The 22039-nt window shown below is 34.1% G+C and overlaps 1 protein-coding gene across 7 annotated transcripts in view; it reads left to right on the top strand.

Moving 5' to 3' along the window:
• Nucleotides 1–22039, top strand: part of PKN2 (protein kinase N2) — a 163456-nt gene that overhangs the window by 48530 nt on the left and 92887 nt on the right. For 6 of the 7 annotated variants that reach the window (XM_049616842.1, XM_049616845.1, XM_049616844.1 and 3 more), the window contains exon 3: nt 16970–17124. In XM_049616842.1, coding sequence (XP_049472799.1) covers nt 16970–17124 — 155 coding nt within the window. Of the gene's footprint in view, nt 1–16366; nt 16441–16969; nt 17125–22039 lie in introns of all 7 variants that reach the window. The other variant, XM_049616846.1, reaches the window with a different exon arrangement.

Raw genomic sequence — 22039 nt, 5'->3', positions numbered from 1 at the left:
AAGCCAACAGGCATATCATTTGAAAAGGAAGAGGAAAATTTTAAAAACCAAACATTACTTTTTTTTCCTTAAATATAGAAAATAAAAGGAAAATCTAACCTGTGAGTTCAACCTAAGATTTTTAAACAGTGGAATTAACAAATGTTCATGTTGGAAATTTTTCAATGGTACAGAAAGTAAAAACAGAAAACTAGCTCTCTCTACCCTAAGCTCTTTCCCTAAAAGTAGCATTACTTTTTGTTGTATATCCTTCCTGAAAAAAATTTCTATATTTGTATCAATATTTATCAATATATACATTCTTCCTAAAGCTTTATACATAAGACACATTTGTCAATAGTTTGTCTTTGCAGAGATTGTATTTTGAGCAAGGTTTGTAATCTCTGTAACCTTCAATGTATTCATTGGCAGAGAAAAGGAGTGGTATATCTACAGTAATGTATCCAACTGCATAGAAATTTTAGAATTTATAATACTCTGAGAATTTAGAATTTATAATCTAAATTCATAGAATTTAGAATTTAGAATCTCTGAGATTAGTTAATAAGAAATAACAGATATAAGCAAAATTGAATTTGACTAGTACATGAATTTGACTAAGAACCTCAAATTACCAATCTAAAAAGTTGCATAAAATACTTCAGATATTCAGTGTACTTGATAAAACTTATTTTAATGTATAAGTTTCAACATCTAGGACTTTAGGAATTTCATTGGAGACTCTCTATGTAGAGATTTCAACCTTGTAAGAATAGTTGAATCTTAAAAATAACAGAAATCATAGAGAAACCAGTCTTCTTATTTTAGAATTGAAGTCATACCAATGATGTGAATTAATTTCCCCAGAATAACAAAGTTAGCTAAGAATTCTTCAACTCCTCATCTAGTATTATTCTCTTACCCACACATTCAATAATTGTATATAAATGGAAATTTATATTATGAAAATACTTTTCTTAGCAATATCATATAAACTTAGAAATAGCTTGTTCTGTTGGAACTCTGCCGAGCTCTGTATTTTTTGCCCATTAGACTGCTTTAGGAGAGGTCTAAAATAAGAAACAGCCCTGGCGCTTTAAACTCTGTTTATTTAGAGAAAACATTTTTTCCTCACACAGTACTGATAACTACCTTGTAATTGGAATATTGAAGAGTTTTTGCCACATGAAGAATAGCCTATTTTGTTTTCCCAGTCCCTCTTAAAAAACTAACTCTACTGAAATATAAACTACATATGATAAAATGCATAGTTTAAGTATATGATTTGATGAGTTTTAACAGATGTATGTACCTAGGTAACTGTCACTGCAACCAGTGGATCCTGAAGCTTTCCATCACTTCATTGGTTGTCTTGTATACATTAATTCTCAATCTCTAGTCTGCATCCCTGGCTTTAAGCAGCCACTATTCTATCGTCTGTAACTTTAGGTTTGTCTTTCTTAGAGTTTCATATAAAGAAATGAGCTTTAGGTCCTACTGTCAAATTCTTTTCCTTTCTCAGAAGCCAATTTGGTTATTGCTGTGAAACCTTCCCTGACTTTGAGTTTATTAAAAAAAATTGTTCTCTTTGCAAATGGCATATTCATACAATTTGGTAATAAGTTTTTTTTTTTTCTTTTTCCATCATCACTTATTTAATAGCAGTAAAAAACAATAAAAAGGACAGGATTAAAAGTAGTTCAAAATTAAATTTAGGTCAGATTGCCACAAAATTTTCTGTGTTTTAAATTGCATATTAAGGTAAACAAAATCATTTACTTTAATTAGGTCTGACAGGAAGATTCAAGAACGTAGTTCTTTGCTTTCAGTCCTGTAAAGTATGTGGATTAATAACAAGTGTTTATTAATATTAATAAGTCTCATCTTAGAGGTATGCAAGCCTAATGCTTAAAGAAAAGGGACATAATTTAAGTCTGCATTATATGAATAATTACTATGTACCTAGTTAGGCCCGCTCTCACTTTACTTCTGAAATAATTAACTCTTAATCTTTAGCTTTTTATTTGTAAAATAACGAGTTTTATCAGATGAACTTCAAGACTTAACTATAAAACTCTCTGAAATATTGCATATTATAATATCAAGATCTGATCATTTGGGACTGTTATTGGTAAAATATATTGAGTGTTCATTTATTCTTAAGAGTAGCAAGAAATTAATTTTTTTGATGTTTTCTTCAAGCCCATAACTGTTTACCTTTTGTATACTTTAAGATAGTCTCATTGGAACTAGCCCACATAGAAGTTATAAAGATACTATTAGATGAGGTTGAATGTACCTTAAGAAAAAGATTATTGGATCTCTGTCAAGTGGAGTGGTAATTTAAGTCTTAGTTGGCACCTGAGACTCCAAAAGGAAATATTTGGGAAAGAACCAGTATCTTGAATATTTCACTTTTGTGTATTATACCTAAAGAAGATGATAAGAATGTATTTCATATTTTGTGAAGTATAGCTGGTAATTTGTATAGTATAAGCCCGTTTTCATCTTATTTCCTTTTCTTATACCTCTTCCCATTTCCATCTTCTCATACTTCACCAAACTTAGACTGATTTTTACCTATTAAAGTAATGGATATTTTCTTTAATATCTAGAAGATCCAGAAGGGAAATACTGATTTGGTATAGAACCAATAATGTTGGAGTTTTTTTAGAGTTAACTTCAGAAATTCCTCTAAATTCTGGAGATAATAACTATATTAAAGGAGTTTTCTTTTCAAGTGAAGTTTATGAAGTGTTTCTTGAATAGAAGTAAATTTTTTTTTTAATTCTTGACCTGTCTACCTAAGTATGGCATAGAAATTGTAATTGACTTTTATATGTATTAAATATAAGTGTGAAATATGTAGCCTGATTTGTTATGTGATTCTACATATTTTTTATTTCTCACTGAATTTCTCATTTTGAGATAAACATACTTTGTATTAAATTTTGGATTCTTAAGGAAAGGGTTGCCATTGAGTAGTTAGCAAGTCACTTATAACACCCCTGGATTTCTTTCCTCATCTTTAAAATCATGAGATTACATGACTCATAGATTCCTAACCTTTGAATTCTTTAATGATACACTTAAAAAAAACTAATACACAGTAACATTGATTCTTTTTTGGTATACCATTTCATAAATTTTAATATACACTAGGTTTATCTAACCACCATAATCAGAAAAAGGAACAGTGCTGTTTCTTTGGAGTCACACCCTCTCCTCATTCCATATTCCTTGGCAACCACTGGTCTGTTCTCTATCACTATAGTTTGCTTTTCTTTTATTTATTTATTTATTTATTTATTTATTTATTTATTGAAATTTATTGTCAAATTGGTTTCCATACAACACCCAGTGCTCATCCCAAAAGGTGCCCTCCTCAATACCCATCACCCACCCTCCCCTCCCTCCCACCCCCCATCAGCCCTCAGTTTGTTCTCAGTTTTTAAGGGTCTCTTATGCTTTGGCTCTCTCCCACTCTGACCTCTTTTTTTTGTTTTTTTCCTTCCCCTCCTCCATATAGTTTGCTTTTCAAGAATGTCCTACCAATGGAGTCGTAAAGTGTATAATCTTTTGCGACTGACTTCTTTCACTCAGCATATTGCATTTTGAGATTCATCCAGGTTCTTGCATTTATCAATAATTCATTCTTTTTTATTGCTGGGTAGTAAGTCCATTGTATAGATATACCACAATTTGTTTATCCATTAACCAAGAACATTAGGGTAGTTTTCCAGTTTTTGTTAATTATCAGTAAGGCTGCTGTATCTACCTGTTAATAGATTTTTGTGTGAACATGTTATTCACTTTAGTAAATACTGAAGAGTGTGATTGCTACATCATGGGTTAGAGTATGTTTAACATTATAAGAAACTGCCAAAATCTTTTCCAGAGTGGCTATACCATTTTTCATTCTCATCAGGAATATATGAGAGCTCTGGTTGTTCCACATCCTCTCTGGCTCTTGGTATTGTTAATATATTTTTTAACCAGTCCAACAGATGTATAGTGGTTGATGGCACACATTATTGTTGTCAGAGGTAGGAAAGAAGAAAAATAAGGTAGCATTATCTTAAGGAGAATTTATGAAAGAACTGTGCATGCCCTAGGTACAGAGTTATGTACAGAATGAAGAAGTCTTCTCTACCAGGCAATACAAGGACAGTTTTCAGACATTAAGATGTAATATAACAGGTACAAGCAGTTCTGAAATTTTTCATGCCTACGTTGTTTATTTCAGCTTAAACAAAAAAATGTTACAGCCCACAATCTTATCCATGCTATTTTTATAAAATATTAAGAAAGCTAAACCACAGTTTGTACTAGTTACAGAATTTCTCAGCAGGGTGCCTGAGTCAGTTGGTTAAAAGCATCTGACTCTTGATGTCGGCTTAGGTCGTGATCTCACATTTGTGAGTTCAAGCCCCATGTCAGGCTCTGGGCTGACAGCATGGAACCTGCTTAGGATTCTCACTCCTTCTCTCTCTGCCCCTCCACTCCCTCTCTCAAAATAAAATAAACTTAAAAAAAAGAAAAAAAAGAAAGAAAGGAAACTTCAAAAAAAAAAAAAAGTTCTCAGTGACATTACTTTAATTGATGACATATGACAGAGGCCATCCTGAGTACACAAAAAAATAAGCATCCATTAATAATACATGAGTATTCCTATAGTCTGAGCATGTTGAGATGGCTATATAAGGTGAGCCATTTTGTTTAAATAAAAAAGCTGGCTTTGGGGGGGAATACAAACAGTTAATATAACTGTAACACATGGCAAGATTCTGGAGCAGTTTATTCTTAAAATATCTGTTTATAAATACCAGGTAAATACCAGAATGATGGTGAGTGAACAGTAGCTAAGACTTGAGATTGAAGTTTGTGAGGGAGATAGAGTGCTTCAGCATACTACTACTTTTATTAATTTAGATTTGGCTAGGTTTGTTTCAACAGTATTCCCTCGTGCTATCTTTTTTAATGCAATAAGTAAATAGACTTATTCCATAATCAGCCATCCTGGCTGTATAAGTACCAGTTAATGAATATTGATCACTGGGCACCAGCTGTGTATAAAATAAAGATCAAAGGTTATATGATCGGAGATCTCATCCAAGTTGGACCATTATATAGTTGTATGGTTGTACACCACTTGCATCCGCTCTAAGCCTTGTTTTTCTCATTTGTAAAACCTAGAGGATAGACTGTATATGCCCTTTCTAGGGTGTTTTGTGAATAAGACATTTTAATAGCTTGACGAAAGGTCAGTTATGAGCACCTACGCTCTTCTAATTCTGAACATGAAACCTCTTGTTGGATGTAGATAAAGTCTGAGGAAGCTTTCTTGGGGTTGGGAAGACTCAGGGTCAGCTGTGTTACTATATACCTCCAAATGAAGGAGCCAGTTTAAGGCTGGACCTTAAGTAATCAGGAGCCTTCTAAGGATATGGATTGTTCCTATGTTCTAGAACTCTAATTCATCTTGGAAGCCAACTGCTCAGTTGTGATTTTGGAGAAAATACTAAAAGCTCCAAAAACAGCGTATCTTTTGCTCTAAATGTTGTTGGTGAAATTACTAACAAATTGTTTTTACTCCTCATTCTGGCTCTGGAAAATCTCCTCCCTGGGGACATTTTAACTACATCATATTTTCTGGTGACTTCCAAAGCAGTACACCTGACTAAACTCTTTAATTTTATCACTGTTTTGTCCCTCCTCCTTGGCATAATATCTAGATATTTATGATGTAACCAGTTCCCTGTATTAAATTCCCTTTGTTCAAAATATCTAGTGTGGTTTCTGTTTGTCAGCTGGACTGTGAATGGGATACCTTCTTTTCATACCACACAACAAACTTAGAATACTTTAAATCCAGTCTACTTAACTACACTTAACTTATATGCCATTGTTGTCCGTATTCTAGTTCTATCATTTTATCTTCAGTTCCACAAATTAGATCTAATTATTGTTTCATATAGTCATTGTTGGTTTATAATTACCCATATGTTTATCATTTTCTTTGTCCACCATTTCCTCATGCTTTTTAGACCTTCCTTCTAGAATTATTTTGTTTCTTTTTCGTCCTGAAGGTATACACTCTAAAAAGATACTTCCCTAGCTTTTCTTAAGATAATATTTGTCTGCAGTGTTCTGCTTTTTTAATAAAATGGTGTAGATTTCCTTTTATTTGATTTGCTTAGGATTTATTAGGTTTCCTGAATCTGAGATTATATATTTCATCAATTATGGGAAATTCTTAGCCCTTGTTTTTTATTTGAATATTGCATCTCCTATATACTCTCAACTCTTTCATTTTAGAACTCCAATTAGATGCATTGACAGTTTCTTCAAATCCTCTCCATTTCTCCAATATTCTTTTTACCTGTGACCAGCTTGCTCTTTTTCACATATATTGTATTTCTAATTTCTGTTATATAATTTTTAATACTAGAAGTTCTGTTTTGTTAATATTTTACAGTCTCTTGTCCTCGTCATTCTTTTGATATCCTTTGTATTTAGTTTTACCTATTAGGTACACTTTTTCACATGTGGTAGAAAATAATGATAATAAGTGAAATTTTTGCCACATTACAGTGTAGTGTTCTCACTAGTGGTGAATTTTTTTCTACCTGAGCTTTGTGATTTCTAATTGTGTGCACATTTTCACTGGAACTTTATCTGTGGGAATTCTTTTAAGTCTGGATTTAAAATGCATTTTTTTAAAAGAAGATTTGCATATTTTTAGTAAGATGCCTAGAAGCATTATCAACCTGAGGCCAATTAAAATAAATTTAAACTAACTTTTTGGTGGCCACATAGATGATATGATTTCCTGCATCAGGCCTATGTGAGAGCAGTAGGAATTTTTTTTTTTAATGTTTATTTATTCTTGAGAGAGAGCATGAGCAGGGAAAGGGCAGAGCGAGAGAGGGACACAGTCTAAAGCAGGCTCCAGGCTCCAAGCTGTCAGCACAGACACAAGGCTTGAACTCATGAGCTGTGAGATCATGACCTGAGCCGAAGTCAGATGCTTAACCGACTGAGCCACACAAGCGCCCTGAGAGCAGTAGGAATTTTTAAAGAATATCCATTCTCCTTCCCCACAGTCATCCCAAGCCAAAGACAAGTCAACAAATAATTCAGCCATTATGGATGGCACTTTTTGAGCTTTCTGTTTTTAGGTTTCTTCTGATCTGATTGCCCACTTTGTAGGATTGCCTCACAGCCTTTTCTTGAGCTCTTATTAAAATCCAAGTTTTATTCCACCAGGATGATGAAAGCTTAGCAAGTCTCTTTTTATCAGAAAAGCAAAACCATTCTCAGAAAAATAAACCTACAGATGTCATACTTGTATCTGCAGTAGGATTGGGTCACATGCAACATGCACTGCCTTCTTCCTAACCCCCAACTGCAAGTGAGACTGAGAAATTTTGTTTTATTTTCCCCCTTGCCTCCTATTTTAAGCAAGAGAGGAGATTGAAGATGGAGTATGAAGTTAGTCAATCTATAGCGTCAGGTACTTACAGATTGCAAATATTTTCTAACGTTTTAGTTTAAGGTGTCTCATAGCACTTTGAATTTTATAGGTAATTGTTATCCTTTTTTAACTTAATTTTGGTGACATTAGTTTCTTAAGATGTCCATTTAATTTTCAAATTTATTGACAAAATTTATAACATCTGTTATTCATTTAAAGTCCACATTTATCTATAGTAACATTCCCTCATTCATTGATAATATTGGTATGTTCTCCATTTTTCTTCTTTGATCACTTTTCTGAGATTTCCCATATTATCATTATGCCCCCTTCACTCTTCCCCCCTCTCACGCACACACACGCACGCACACGCGCGCACACACACACACACTTTACTGATCCTTTCTTTTGTGTATTTTATTTTGTTAATCTCTGCTCTGACCTTAATACTTCCTTTCTCCTGTTCTCTTTGGAATTACATGGATTTTTTTTTTTTTTTTTAACTAACTTGAGGGGTGCCTGGGTGGCTCAGTTGGTTAAGCCTCCGACTCTTGATTTTGGCTCAGGTCATGATCTCATGGTTCGTGATGAGTTCGAGCCCCACATCAGGCTCTGTGCTGACGCTACACAGGGATCTCTCTCCCCCTCTCTCTCTGCCCCTACCCTGTTTGCTCTCTCTCTCTCAAAATAAATAAACTAAAAAAAAAAAAAAAAACAACTCGACAGATGCTTAGCATCTTAAATTTATTCTCTTTTCTAATATATGTGTTCAGGGCTTATGAATAATCCTCTCAGTATTGCTTAGTTGCATCATAGAAGTTTCCATATGTAAATTTTTAAATTTATTTTCATTGATATATAATTTACATGTAACATTTTATAAGTTTAAGGGATACAGCATGTTGGTTTGATACATTATATATTGTAATATTATTATCACCCTAGCATTAGCTGACACCTTTATCAAGTCACATCATTATCATCTTTTATGTGGTGGGAACAATTAAAATCTAGTCTCTGCTGTGCATTAGATCTCCAGGACCTATTTACCAGTTCCACGTTTGTACCCTTAAAGACATGTCCTCAATTTTCATACCCTCCAGCATCTTGTAACCACCATTCTACTTTCTGTTTTGTCACATCTTGGCTTCTTTAGATTCCATATAGAAGGGATAACATACATATTATCTGTCTTACCCCATTCAGCATTATGTCCTCAAGGTCCATCCATGTTGTCATAACTAGCTGAATAATACATATTCCATTGTGTGTGCGTATAAATACAAACACACACACCTTGTGTCTTCTTTATCCATACTACTATTGATGGATCCTTAGGGTTTTTTTGTTGTTTTTTTTTTCCCATATCTTGGCTATTGTGAGTATAATTTCCTTTAAATATATACCCAGGAGTGGGATTACTGAATCATATGGTAGTTCTATTTTTAATTTTTTGTGGAACCTTCATACTTTTTCATAATGTCTGTACCAATTTACATTCCCACCACCAGTGTACAAGGGTTCCTGTATCTCCATAGCCTTGAGGACACTCATTACCTCTTGTCTTCTTGATGATTGAATGCTTTCTTCCGGGGGGAAAAAAAAAATACTTAGTTCCTCTACCCACTTTTTAATCAGATTTTTCTCCTTTTTACTATTGCATTGTGTGGGTTCTTTATGTATTTTGGATATTAACCCTTTATTAGATAATTTGCAAACATTTTCTCCCATTCTGTATGTTGCTTTTCATTTTGTTGTTTTTTGCTGTGCAGAAACTTTTTAGTTTGATGTGGATTGAAGTTATTTTTGCTTTTGTTGCTTGTGCTTTTGGTGTTATATCCAAAAAACTATTGTCATGGCTATTGTTGAGGGCTCTTTCCTACATTTTCTTCTAAGAGTTTTATGGTATCAGGTCTTATGTTTAAGTCTTTGATTCTCTTTGGGTTACCAAGATTTGTCTGCCTATTACTGGATGCTAATGTGGATAAGATGGCTCCCAGGTCCTTTGGCCTATGATGCTAGATACCACAAATTACACATAGATGGATATGTAATTTATTGTTAAAAAAGAAAGACAAAAAGGAGGAACATCTGTGACACCATGATGCCGATATCACCTAAAGTTTTTAATGAGTTTGAAATATTTTTTCTTTTTCTTTTTTTTTCTTGAGAAAGAGACTGCACCTACAAGTAGGGGAGGGGCAGAGGCAGAGGGAAAGGGAGAGAGAGAATCTCAAGCAGGCTTCATGCTCAGCGTGGAGCCCCACATGGGACTTGATCCCACGACCATGAGGTAATGAACTGAGCCAAAATCAAGAGTTGGATACTTAACCAACTGCACCATCCAGACACCCCTGAAATATTTTCTCATTTTCATTATGTCTTTGTGGTCTCATGAACTGGTTAAAAGTGAATTTCTTGGGGTACCTGGCTGCACACACACTCTCTTAAAAAAAATGTGAGGGGTGCCTGGGTGGCTCAGGCAGTTAAGCATCCGACTCTTGACTTTAGCTCAGGTCATGATTTCCGGGTTTGGGAGATCTAGCACCACACCAGGCTCTACGTGGAGCCTCCTTGGGATTCTCTTTCCCCTTTTCTCTCTGCCCCTCTCCTGCTTGCATGTGATCTCTCTCAAAAGTAAATAAATAATTTTTTAAAGTGTTGTTTCTTATTAAACATGAGGACTTCCCAGTTATCCTTTATTTATTGATTTTTTTTTTAATTTTACTGTAGTGCCTTGTGTTGATACCTGTTTTATGTTCTGTGTGTGCCAAAAAAATAATGCACATTCTCCAGTTGTTGCGTGTTATCCTTAGTATGTTTATAGGTTAAGCATTTAGTTGTAGTGTTAAAATCTGCATCCTTACTGGATTTGTGTCTGCTTATTCTATTAATTACTAAAAACACTGTTAATATTTAATGGAATGTGAAATTTCTGTTTTCTTTTGAATTCTGTCAATTTTACTTTCTTTTGTGTCCATGTTATTGGGCACCCACTAATTAGGATTGATTGGTCTTTATGATGAATTGAACCTTTTATCATTGTGAAATGACTTTCTTATCTCCAATTATTTTTGTGCCTGAAAAGTATCTTTTGTCTGTTGTAAATATAGTTTGGGGGTTGGGATTATTGATTGAATATTTTTTTCTAGTCTTTTACTTTCAACTTTTCTGTATTACTATGTTTTAGATATGTCTCTTGTAAATAATACATATAGTTGAGTTTAATTTTACTCATTTTTACCTAGACAAATCTTTTAATCAGTCTAAAGTCTTTGTCTTTTACCTAGATCATTTGGTCCATTAGATTTAAATAATTACTGATATATTTGGGTTTATATTTTGTGCTTTCAGTGTTTCTTCTTTCTTGCCATTTTTATAGTATTTTGAAACATGAGTCAATTATTTTGGAAATTTTAGTTAATTTAAACAGTACAAAATGCATTCTTATCAGAGACTGTAGTGTTAATCACTGTTCTTTCCCATCTCCATAGAATTCAAAGGCCTTAGAATGCCTAGTTTTTTATTCTAGCTTCTTGAAACCTTTACATTACTTTATTATTGATTGATATATAGTGGTCATTTAAGGTTTCTCGCAGTAAACCATTTTCTGTGCTCTTCATTCCTTATTTTTCTTTTGATATACCTATTTCTAATCACTTTTAGAGTTTTCTTTTTAAGAGTTTATAGTTGTGACATTCTTTCCATCTTGGTAGTCTTTAATTTTTTCTTTATTCTTAAAAGGTATTTTCACTGAGTTTGCAATATAAGCTTGATAATTGTATCTTGTAAGGAAACTGTCATTCTGTCTTCTTCTAGCTTTCATTACTATTTTTGAAAAGTCTGTTGTTAATCTACAGTATCTCCTTAAAAGTACCCTTTCCTTGGCTGCTCTTAAGATTTTCTCTTTGTCTTTGATTTTTTGAAGTTTTACCATGATGTGTCCATGTATGGACTCTTTTCCTCTGTATATTTCTGTCTGAAGTTGATTGAATAGCTTGAATTTATGGATTGATATTTTTATAAGTTCTGAAAAATTTGTCATTATCTGTTCACATAATGTCTTTGAATCATTTTTCTTTTTTGCTTCTGAAACACAGATTTAGATTTTTTTTTTGCCCTCTGTGTCTTTTAATCTTTCATTTTGTATTCCCCCCACCTCATTTTTAAACTTCCTTATTTTTCATGAGTAATCTGCTATTTTTCTATATCTAATTTGGTGTTAAACTCATCCATTAAAATAGCTAAGTATAAGTCCCAGCACTGAAGATGCTTGTAGTCTTAGAGGGAAAACAGACATGAAAATAGATTATTGTAACACTATATTATATATATATATATATATATATATATACACACACACACACACACATATATATATATATATATATATGGGAAGAAGGTATGCTTTGAAAACATATTAAAAAGGGGATCAGATTGGGGGATGGTTAGCAAAGAAAAAAGTAATGCCTAAGCTGAGTTAACAGTAGTATGGAGGAAGCCAAGTGCATTGCATTCTGGGATGATAGAGATTTTTTTTTTTTTTTTAAGTGAACATAGAGTTTCATGAAAAACAGTAATGGAAAGTTAACTTAGACCTAGTCAGCATACAGCCTTTAATGCCTAGCTCTGAAGGTGGGACTTTATTTGGGACCTCTCTGATTCTACTATGTAAACATTATATTAAAGCCTTCTTAGTGAATATGTATAACATATAGTTGGTTTTTTTTTTTTTTTAATTTTTTAATGCTTTTATTTATTTTTGAGAGAGAGCCCAACAGAGCGCAAGCAGGGGAGGGGCAGAGGGAGAGGGAGACACAGAATCCAAAGCAGGTTCCAGGCTCTGAGCTATCTACTTAAGAATAGATTCAAGGGCACCTGGGTGGCTCAGTTGGTGAAGCATCAGACTTCGGCTCACGTCATCATGATCTCACAGCTTGTGAGTTTGAGCCCCGCATTGGGCTCTGTGCTGACAGCTCAGAGCCTGGAACCTGCTTTGGATTCTATGTATCTGTCTCTCTCTGCCCCTCCCCAACCCCCTCTCTCAAAAATAAACATTTTATTAAAAAAAAAAAAAAAAAATTCAACATTTGCTGTTCTTAGAGTGGAAAAATAATTTCATCTTACAAAATTTTTAAAAATTGCCTTTTTTGAAAGAAGAGAACATTAATGGGGAATTCTAGTGAGCGCTGTTTTGAAATGTGTTTTTTTTTTTAATTTTTTTTTTACATTTATTTATTTTTGATAGGCAGAGACAGAGCACAAGTCGGGGAAGGGCAGAGAGAGAAGGAGACACAGAATCCGAAGCAGGCTCCAGGCTCTGAGCTGTCAGCACAGAGCCTTACGTGGGGCCTGAACTCACAACTTATAAACCGCAAGATCGTGAACTGAGCCGAAGTCGGATGCTCAACCAACTGAACCACCCAGGCGCCCCTGTTTTGAAATGTGTTTTATGTGAAGAAAAGTGTTTAGCAAATATACCGGCAACCATATGTTTTATAATGCTGTAATTTACCATAACCTGTAACAAAGGAAACTGGAGAGAAGAAAAGTAGTTCATTAAAAGGAAAAATAGATTGGAGCGCCTGGGTGGTTCAGTTGGTTGAGCATCCAGCTCTTGGATTCTTGGTTTCAGCGCAGGTCTTGATCTCGGGGTTTGTGCTGACAGTCTGGAGCCTACTTAGAATTCTCTCTGTCCCCTTCACTCTCCCCCACTCATGCTCACTCACTCTCCCTCAAAATAAATAAAAACTTTAAAAAAAAAAACAAACAAACAAAAGGAAAAACCAGGCTCTGTGCTGACAGCTCAGAGCATGGAGCCTGCTTTGGATTCTGTTTCCCTCTCTCTCCTCCCCTCCCCTGCTCATGTTCTGTCTCTCTCTGTCTCTCAAAAATAAATAAATGTTAAAAAAAAATTTTTTTAAAAAGGGGCGCCCGGGTGGCTCATTCGGTTAAGCGTCCAACTTCGGCTCAGGTCATGAACTCGCAGTTTGTGAGTTCGAGCCCCACATCAGGCTCTGTGCTGACAGCTCAGAGCCTGGAGCCTGCTTCGGATTCTGTGTCTCCCTCTCTCTCTGCTCCTCCCCTGCTCATGGTCTATCTCTCTGTCTCTCAAAAATAAATAAATGTTAAAAAAAATTTTTTTTAAGAAAAAAGGAAAAATAGGTGAAATCTGAGGAGGACAGAAAAGTGTTTCTCTAACTTCTAAAGGAGTAAAAAATGGGCTTTATAAAACAAGACCTATCTAAGGTTAAATTTCTGCCTTGGCATACACTTTTTGACTTTTGCAAATTACTTGAATTAAGTTTTGCTTGTTTTTATTTGTAAAGTGAGGTTATATTACAAAACTTTGTGAATTCCTTCGAAGATTAAATAAGCAGAAATACCAGCTACTTAACTGTGCCCTGACATGTAATTTTATTGAGCCCTAAACATTGGCCTAAGCACTGCACAGGCTTTATCTTCACAATAACCCCCAATTTGTGGCTGAGGAAACTGCAACACAGAGATGTAAATGTATGACCCAGACCACACCAGTAAGCAGTAGCCACAGGATTTTAACCCAGGCATTCGGACCTCCAGAGCCCAGACTCCTAATCATTATATTATTTCTTATGTTCTTCTAATCCTTATTAAAACTGACAATACTTTTCTATAAAAATAGTGTTAGATGTTATAATACTGTTACAAATTCATAGACTGTTAGAATCAATGGATCATTCACTGCCTTAGTACAACCTATTTTAATGTGCAGTAATTTCTCATACAGCATCCTTTACAGATTATAATCTAGCTTCTGTATAAATGCCTCCAGAGACAAGGATTTTATTGCATTTTAATGGAACTATTTCATTGTTAAATAATTCAAAATGTAAAGAATTTCTTTATATTCTGTGATAAAATTTTTGCCCTCACTACCTTTACCCATTTGTTCTAATTCTCTTGCCCTAATTCTCTGTAAGTGGACAGTTTCTTTCATAGACAGATATTTAACAAGAATCCTTTCTCTTTCTCATCCTAAACTAAACACCATCAACTATTTTACAGATAACACATTTCCACACTTTTCTCAACTGAGAGCCTTCTGTGAATGCATCCCAGTTCTTTTTTAAAATGTGCTTACTATAAATTAACTTTGTATGCCATATTTTATGTGGTTATGATTTCTTTCAAGAGTCGTTTATCATTTATGTTAAGAAAAGTTTAAAAAAACAAAGAAAACCTAATTATTCATGATCTGAATACACCTAACTGTTCAGTCATTACTAATGTGAATTTCATTTGTGGCCTCAACAGGAGATATGCTTATACTTCACATACAATGAGTATGACTAGCTAATGTTTATTGAATATCATGCACCATGCCCTTTTCTAAGCTCTGTACATGTAACTTATTCAGTCATAATAATCCTGTGAGCTTGATGCTGTTTTTACTTTTTTAACAGTAAGGATAGTGAGGCACAGAGCTGTTAAGTAACTTACCTTCTATGACCTGGTTTGTACTGAATCTCAGTTCCAAAACTAAGATTCAAACCTGGGTACTCTTAACTACTATTATATATATATATGTGTGTGTATGTCTTAGTTTAGGCTGCTTCAACAAAATACCATAGATGGGGAGACTTAAATAACAGATACTTGTTTTTCACAGTTCTCGAGGCTGGGAACACTGAGATCAAAGTGCCAGCAGGGGCAAAGTTCTAGTAATGGCCCTCTGCCTGGTTTGTAGGCAACATCTTTTCTCTGCATCCTTACATGACAGAGAAAGAGCATCCTAATGATCTAATTACCTCCCAGAGGGCTCACCCCCAATACCATCACACTAGGGCTTCAACACATGCGTTTTTGGGGACACATAAATATTCTGTCCATAGCAATATGTTAAGTAGTTCTTTTGTGAACCTAATCTGAAAAGTTGTCTATACTTAATATCAGTTTTTTATAAGAATATGTCCTCTACAAAATCACCTTTTGGAGCAGCTCATTTATAATGCAAGAAATTCAGTTACAGTAGAAACCTTTCTTGAATTTGAATCTCAGTTCAATAATTGTGCAACTTTGCCTATTTCCTGATGTGTAAAATGTGGATAATATCTGTCTCAAGTTATTTTAAATTTAAGATTAATATGCATACATTTATGTATTTGTGTGTGTGTAATTATACTGTCATATATGTAAGTATGCACACACGCAGAAGCTAGCATAGTTGTTTACAATGTTTTTAAATGGCAAAAAAGCAGCTTAGCGCAGGAATTAAGGTAGACTTTGGTATGGAAGTAACTTACTAGATATATGATCTTGGGCCAGTTTCTTAACTACTCTGTACCCTAGTTTTTTTTGTTGTTTGTTTGTTTGTTTCTGAAATATGGGTGCAGTGCTCATTACAGGGCTATTTATGAGGATGGATGAGTTTATAGAGCACTTACATCAGGACGTACACTTTGTACCATAGTATATAAATGATAAAATGGTATTTTATGTCATTATTTAGCATAGCACCTGTATTTTTGCAAGTCAGTTAACAAATTATGTTGAAATGTTTTTAAACTAATGAATTTTTTGAAGGAATGTAAAGCCAAATATAAAACATACTCATTAAAATCAGTTGGTCACACCATCTTTTATTGCAGAGGAGAGAAGGGAACCCTGAAGCACAAAGGTTAAGTAACTTGCAGTTTAGACAGTTTTCCAGTGATTGCCAATACTTATAACTAAATCAGGTCTAGTACTCTCATCTTCTAGCTTATTTTTTTTATGACGAGAGACCTAGGGCAGATAAAACACAAAATAATGAACTTCAACATGATGAATTTTAGTATTCATGATGTATTATTAGTATTTCAATGATAATGGATTATTCAAAATAATGAGAAGGTTCTAGCTGAAGTTTTTGTTTTTGTTTTAAAATAGAAGCACCACGTATGCTTTATGAGAAGCCATGGACTTGAATTTTTGGATATCCCCATACCAGCAGTGTGGTATCAGTCAGTATCTTTGAAACATTTTCCATTGTGACTGAACATCCTCCTAATAGAAAACAAAATGTGAAGTCCTTTATATATGTGCTTAGATTATTACTATAAAGAATGCTGGCATTATATTTGAAGTATCCTTAGTTCTACTTAAAAAGAATTACTTTAGAGGAATTTGTATAATATTTAAATGTGCTTTGCTCTCTAGTCAGGTAATGAGTAGAGATTTAGTTTAATTGTTGGATATTTTGAATAGATTAGTCAAATTAATTTAATTTAAACATAATAGTGTTGAGAAAACTTGGGGCGATGCTCTAATTCAGTTTCAGACTCAGTATATCCCTGGCAGATGATCCTGCTCCTCTACTTGAACATTTTCTTGGCTTGTAGTCTTACATTATCTGTAAGTATAAAGAGATTCCATTTAGGTGACATTAAGCTCATCTCAAACCCTGTAATTCTTTATTCTTTGAGAATATTAACATTCATTTTTAAACAGCAATTTGTCCTAGTAATTTTGATATAACTATTTAATTTACAGATTGCCCAAGGACTCCAGATACCCCTAGCAGTGACCCTCGTTGTTCCACTAGCAATAATAGATTGATGGCTTTACAAAAACAATTGGATATAGAACTTAAAGTAAAACAAGGTGCAGAGAACATGATACAGATGTATTCAAATGGCTCTTCAAAGGTAAGTACTATAAATTATAAATGTAAACCTATACAGTCAGTCCTCATGATTTGTAGATTCCATATGTGTGAATTCACCCACCTGATAAAATTTATTTGTGACCCCAGCATCAGTACTTGCGGCACCTTCACAGTCATTCGTGAACATGCACAGAGGGATGAAAAATGTGATCGTCTGATGTGCATGCTCACAGCTGAGGTCAAACAAGGTGCTCTGCCTTCTACTGTAAGCTCTTACACTGTAAACAAGTATCCTTTTCACGGTCTGTGTAGTGCCACAGTTTTTGCATTTTTGTGCTTACTGTGCTTTTGCTGTTTAAACACTGTTTTTTGATTTCTAAGACCAATTTAGCCTCCAAATTTGAAAGTATTGACAATAAAATAAGTTGGAAACAAATAGTTTTTAAAATAATGTTTTTAAAATTGCTTACTCCTACCAAAATCAATCAAGAAAAAATTTAGTTATGTGAGTAAAGGACCATCCATATTTGCAACTTTTCTGTGAATCTGAAATTGTTCTAAGACAAAAAGTTTACTTTTAAAAATTTGGGCTCTAATGAGTTTTCTATCACTCTATCATGGGTTTTTAGGAAAGGACAAATGAAAAGACAGGACATTCTAGCAGTACTGATTGGACTAGACCTGTGAGTTCTTGGGGAATCTGGTGTGGGCATGTAACTCCTCACTGAGAATCATTTTTATGGGGAACAGTTGTTACTAATGAGAATGTGTCCTTGTTCTGAGGTATAATGTAGAAGAGAAAATGTTGGGAACCACTGAACCAGATTATTGTAAAGGTTCTTTCCAATCTAAGGTTCTATAATTTTATAATTTCCAAAAAGTCTTAGAAAGGTGGACTTATTATAAAATCTACATTGGTAGTCTTAACTAAATTATTTTAAAGATCTTGCCTCTGAAAATTAATGTTTCTTTAATATTTATAGGTATTTCTTAAGTAATTTCAGAATTAAAGTTATTTGTGTTTGGGGAGGTTTTTGTGTGTGTGTTTTCGTTTAAGAATTTAAAATTGGGGAGGAGCAGGGGTGGAATTTTTTACTTGGAGTTATGCACCCTACCTACCCACCCAAAGAAATCTGGGAAGATGCTGAAAAGAGAGAAATGTGCATATGTTAATAAGTAAGATTTTTTAAGCCTAGTAATTAAAATTAGATTATATGCCATATTTCAAATAAATTTTTATCTTTAGAGAAATACAATTTTTTGTATTTGATATATAATACATGATAGCATGTTGTTTTTTCTGTGTTTTTATTTTTAATATTGACCTTTAGTTTTGAGCATTTTTCATTTTTATCAATTTGGACTTTTTTGTTTTAAGGCAGTAGTGTTCTTGGAGTTGTGAGTGCATGGGTATATTTAAATTTATCCAGCTACCACCCTCTAGAATAAGATTTTTAAATATACAGTTGATGGATTAGATTGAGATGTTTATGAACCCTTTGAAGTTAAAGGAAAATGGAGTGTGTTTGAATGAATGGCTGAATGAGAAGGCCATAGGTTTCACTATTCTTGAAGTGGTCTGTAATTGCCCATTCCACCCCCAAATTGAACAGGTTTATGGACATATTAAAAGTAAAACAAATAGATAACTTACGATAAATACAGGTCCAAAATGAACAGAACTATGAGCATCCTGCTAAAACAAAAGATTATTTTCCAATAGCCTTTTATTTTTAATTAGGAGATTTGTTAATTAGGGAAGGGGTCAGGTGGAGGTCCAGAGCATATAACAGCTTCTGTAGTCTCTGACGTAGACCTGCCAGTTATTTCTGTCTAGATTTGGTCTTAGCTGTTTTCCTTTCTCATCTTTAAACCTCTCAAAAGGTCAAAGTATATCTCTACGAGATTAGGGAAAATTGTAAATTGAAGTTATGTGGAATATTTAATTTATTAAGGTCTTAACAGCTGGGCTCTGGAGTATGAATGTAATAAAATTATGCCTTATAATAGGTACTTAACAGGTAATATTTCCACTTTCAAAAGCCCTACTGTCCAAAAAGGAGATATCACCTGTAAATAATTATATAATAGTGATTTGTCCAAGTTACTTTAGAAACAGTGGGTAAGGATCACTTAACTACCAGAAGAAATCATTAAAGTCTTAGCATGAGATTTTAAGGATGATTTGGAGTTTAAAAGGGAATTATTTTCTAGGGAAGATGATGGGTAAACCCAGCAGATAGAGTAAGGAACTGTTGAATAGCATGGCTTATTCTAAGAAATAGAAGTGCTTTTGTATGGCTGTAGCAGAAACTCTTAACCTATTTCTTTCCCAACATATCTGAGGTAGATAGAATATTAGCTCTAGCAGTCATTTTCAGTGGAAGGCCATGCCCTCTTGGAAAAACAAATCTCAATCTCCAGAAAAGCACATTTATTCTGGGGAAAAGTCTTTCAAGTGATTCCAACAAGACTTTTTTTCCTTTCACTGGTAGAGCTTTAAGTGAGTGAGGTGTAGTGAGAGGTATAGCATAATTGAAAGACAAACTAGATTATAAAGTACTTTGGACAAAATTAAGCAGTTGAGATTCTATCTTATAAGATATATGGAGCTGCTGAAAGACTTCTAGACAGTAAATACATGATCAGATTTAAAGTTAAGAAAGTTCACATTCATCTTTCTCAGACTTGAAGAATTAATTAGAGAAGGGTCCAGTATATAGACAGCAAGTTTAAGTAGGCTTCTGTAGGGGTCCAGGTTAAACATGCTTCATTCCTCTTGTAACAGCAGTAAAAGCAAAGAAGACAGAATGAAGCTGTTTGGGTAGAATAAATATGTGGTGTCTGGCTATAAGGAAGAAAGCAGAGTCAAAGATGATTTTTAGATTGGTTAAATCCACATTGGTGGATGGTGGTGCCCTTCATAAGTATAGGTAATTCACAATGGGGAGCAAATTTAGGGACAGGGATAATGAATTTATTTTGGTGGTAAAAATCATCTTGAAGACTCTGGTTATTGAATTCTGTATGACAAAATTGCCATCCTAGTACACATTGTAGCCAGAGTTGTCCTTTAAAAGCCAAGTCATGTATTTTCACACTCTTGGTTCAAAACCTTCCATTGGCTTTCTAGCATGCTTAGAACAAAATCCAGAGTCCTTATTGTGGCTCTGCGAGTTCATACATGATTTACCCTAGATACCTTCTGATCTTCTCTAAAACACTTTCATTCTCTCTCATTACAAGCTATATTGGCTTCTTTGCTATCTCTTGAACATACCAAGCACACTCTTACCTCAGAGGCCTTGCATTTACTGTGTCTCTACCTAGATTTCTCTTCTCCCAAATGCTTTCATCTCTCACTCCATTACAGTTTCTGGTAGATGCTAACACTTCAGTGAGCTCTTTACTACTATCCTATGTAAAATAGCAGTCCTTTTGGGGCACCTGGGTGGCTCAGTTGGTTAAGGTCAGACTTGATTTCGGCTCAGGTCATGATCTCACAGTTGTGAGATCAAGCCAAACATCAGACTCTGCACTGTGCGTGGAGCCTAAGATTCTCTCTCTTCCTTCTGCCTCTCTCTCTCTCTCTCTGTCTCTGTCTCTAAAAAAAAAAAAAAAATATATATATATATATATATATATATGCATATATATGTATATATGGCAGCCTCCATCTCTCCTATCTCTTTCACTGCTTTACTGCTACCATAGTTTACATCTTTATAATCTTTATCAACATTAAAATGTAAATGTCATGACTCTAAGTAACTCCATTGGTTTTCAGAATAATATGAGGGCTTTGATAAGACATGTTGAAGAGATGTTTTCCACTGATGTTTTCAGACGGCAAATGAACTATTTATTAAAATATGGGGTTCTTTTTAACCTTTTAAAATGTATCCAGGTCTTTTCAGACCTTTTTCTCATTTGAAAATACCTGACCATATATCCAGGCCTCACTCCCCTAAGTGTCCAGTCTTGATATAGTCCAGACTCATCTGTATTAACAGCCTGTAAAACCTTTCTGGATTCCCTCAGTGAAAATTGATCCCATCTTCCTTTGAATTTACTTTGACTACTTTAAACATTCTGATACATACAATAATTATCTGTATCTGTTCAATTAAACTATAGGTTTTATAGGGTACCATCCTGATTAATCTTTGTATTTTCACTGGATGTAACATTTAGTACATGCAAAATAAGCCATCAATATGTGATGGAAAAAGAAGGATAATTATTGGTTTACTTATTTCTTTTTTTTTTTTTTTTTTTTTTAACTTTTTTTTTTTTTTGAGACCGAGAGAGACAGAGCACGAACGGGGGAGGAGCAGAGAGAGAGGGAGACACAGAATCAGAAGCAGGCTCCAGGCTCTGAGCCATCAGCCCAGAGCCCGACACGGGGCTCGAACTCACGGACTCACAGACCGTGAGATCGTGACCTGAGCTGAAGTCGGCCGCTTAACCGACTAAGCCACCCAGGCGCCCCGGTTTACTTATTTCTGAAATCTGTGTGATGGAGTGTATTTGTTATAATGTCCCACTATGACATGCAAAACAATATTTGTTTTATAAAATAAATTATATAATTTGAAAATATTACAAATTTTTTAACTTATGATTAAAATATATTATACATTTAAAATATAACTATCAGACATTATAGAGTGCTAATTACTAATATAAACCATATAAAATTGTTCTTTTTAGTTCAGAATTAGTCAGATAAATTGGCATTTTCATATGATTCAACCTAACAAACATAAAAATTTTTCCAAAGCCTTAATTAACATAAAAGCCAGTATTTCTCTAATGCCTAAACCAATTCTTATACTTTGGACCTACCTTGTCTCTTGCCTTGAATATATATTAGGTGCTCAGTAAAAATCCATTGAATGCCTAGAAGCATAAAACTGATATTAAAAATTTATTGAATGCTGGAAAGCATAAGA

This window comes from Panthera uncia (genome assembly GCF_023721935.1).
Source record: "Panthera uncia isolate 11264 chromosome C1 unlocalized genomic scaffold, Puncia_PCG_1.0 HiC_scaffold_4, whole genome shotgun sequence".
NCBI lineage: Eukaryota > Metazoa > Chordata > Mammalia > Carnivora > Felidae > Panthera > Panthera uncia.
This window is presented reverse-complemented; position numbering and strand designations above follow the sequence as displayed.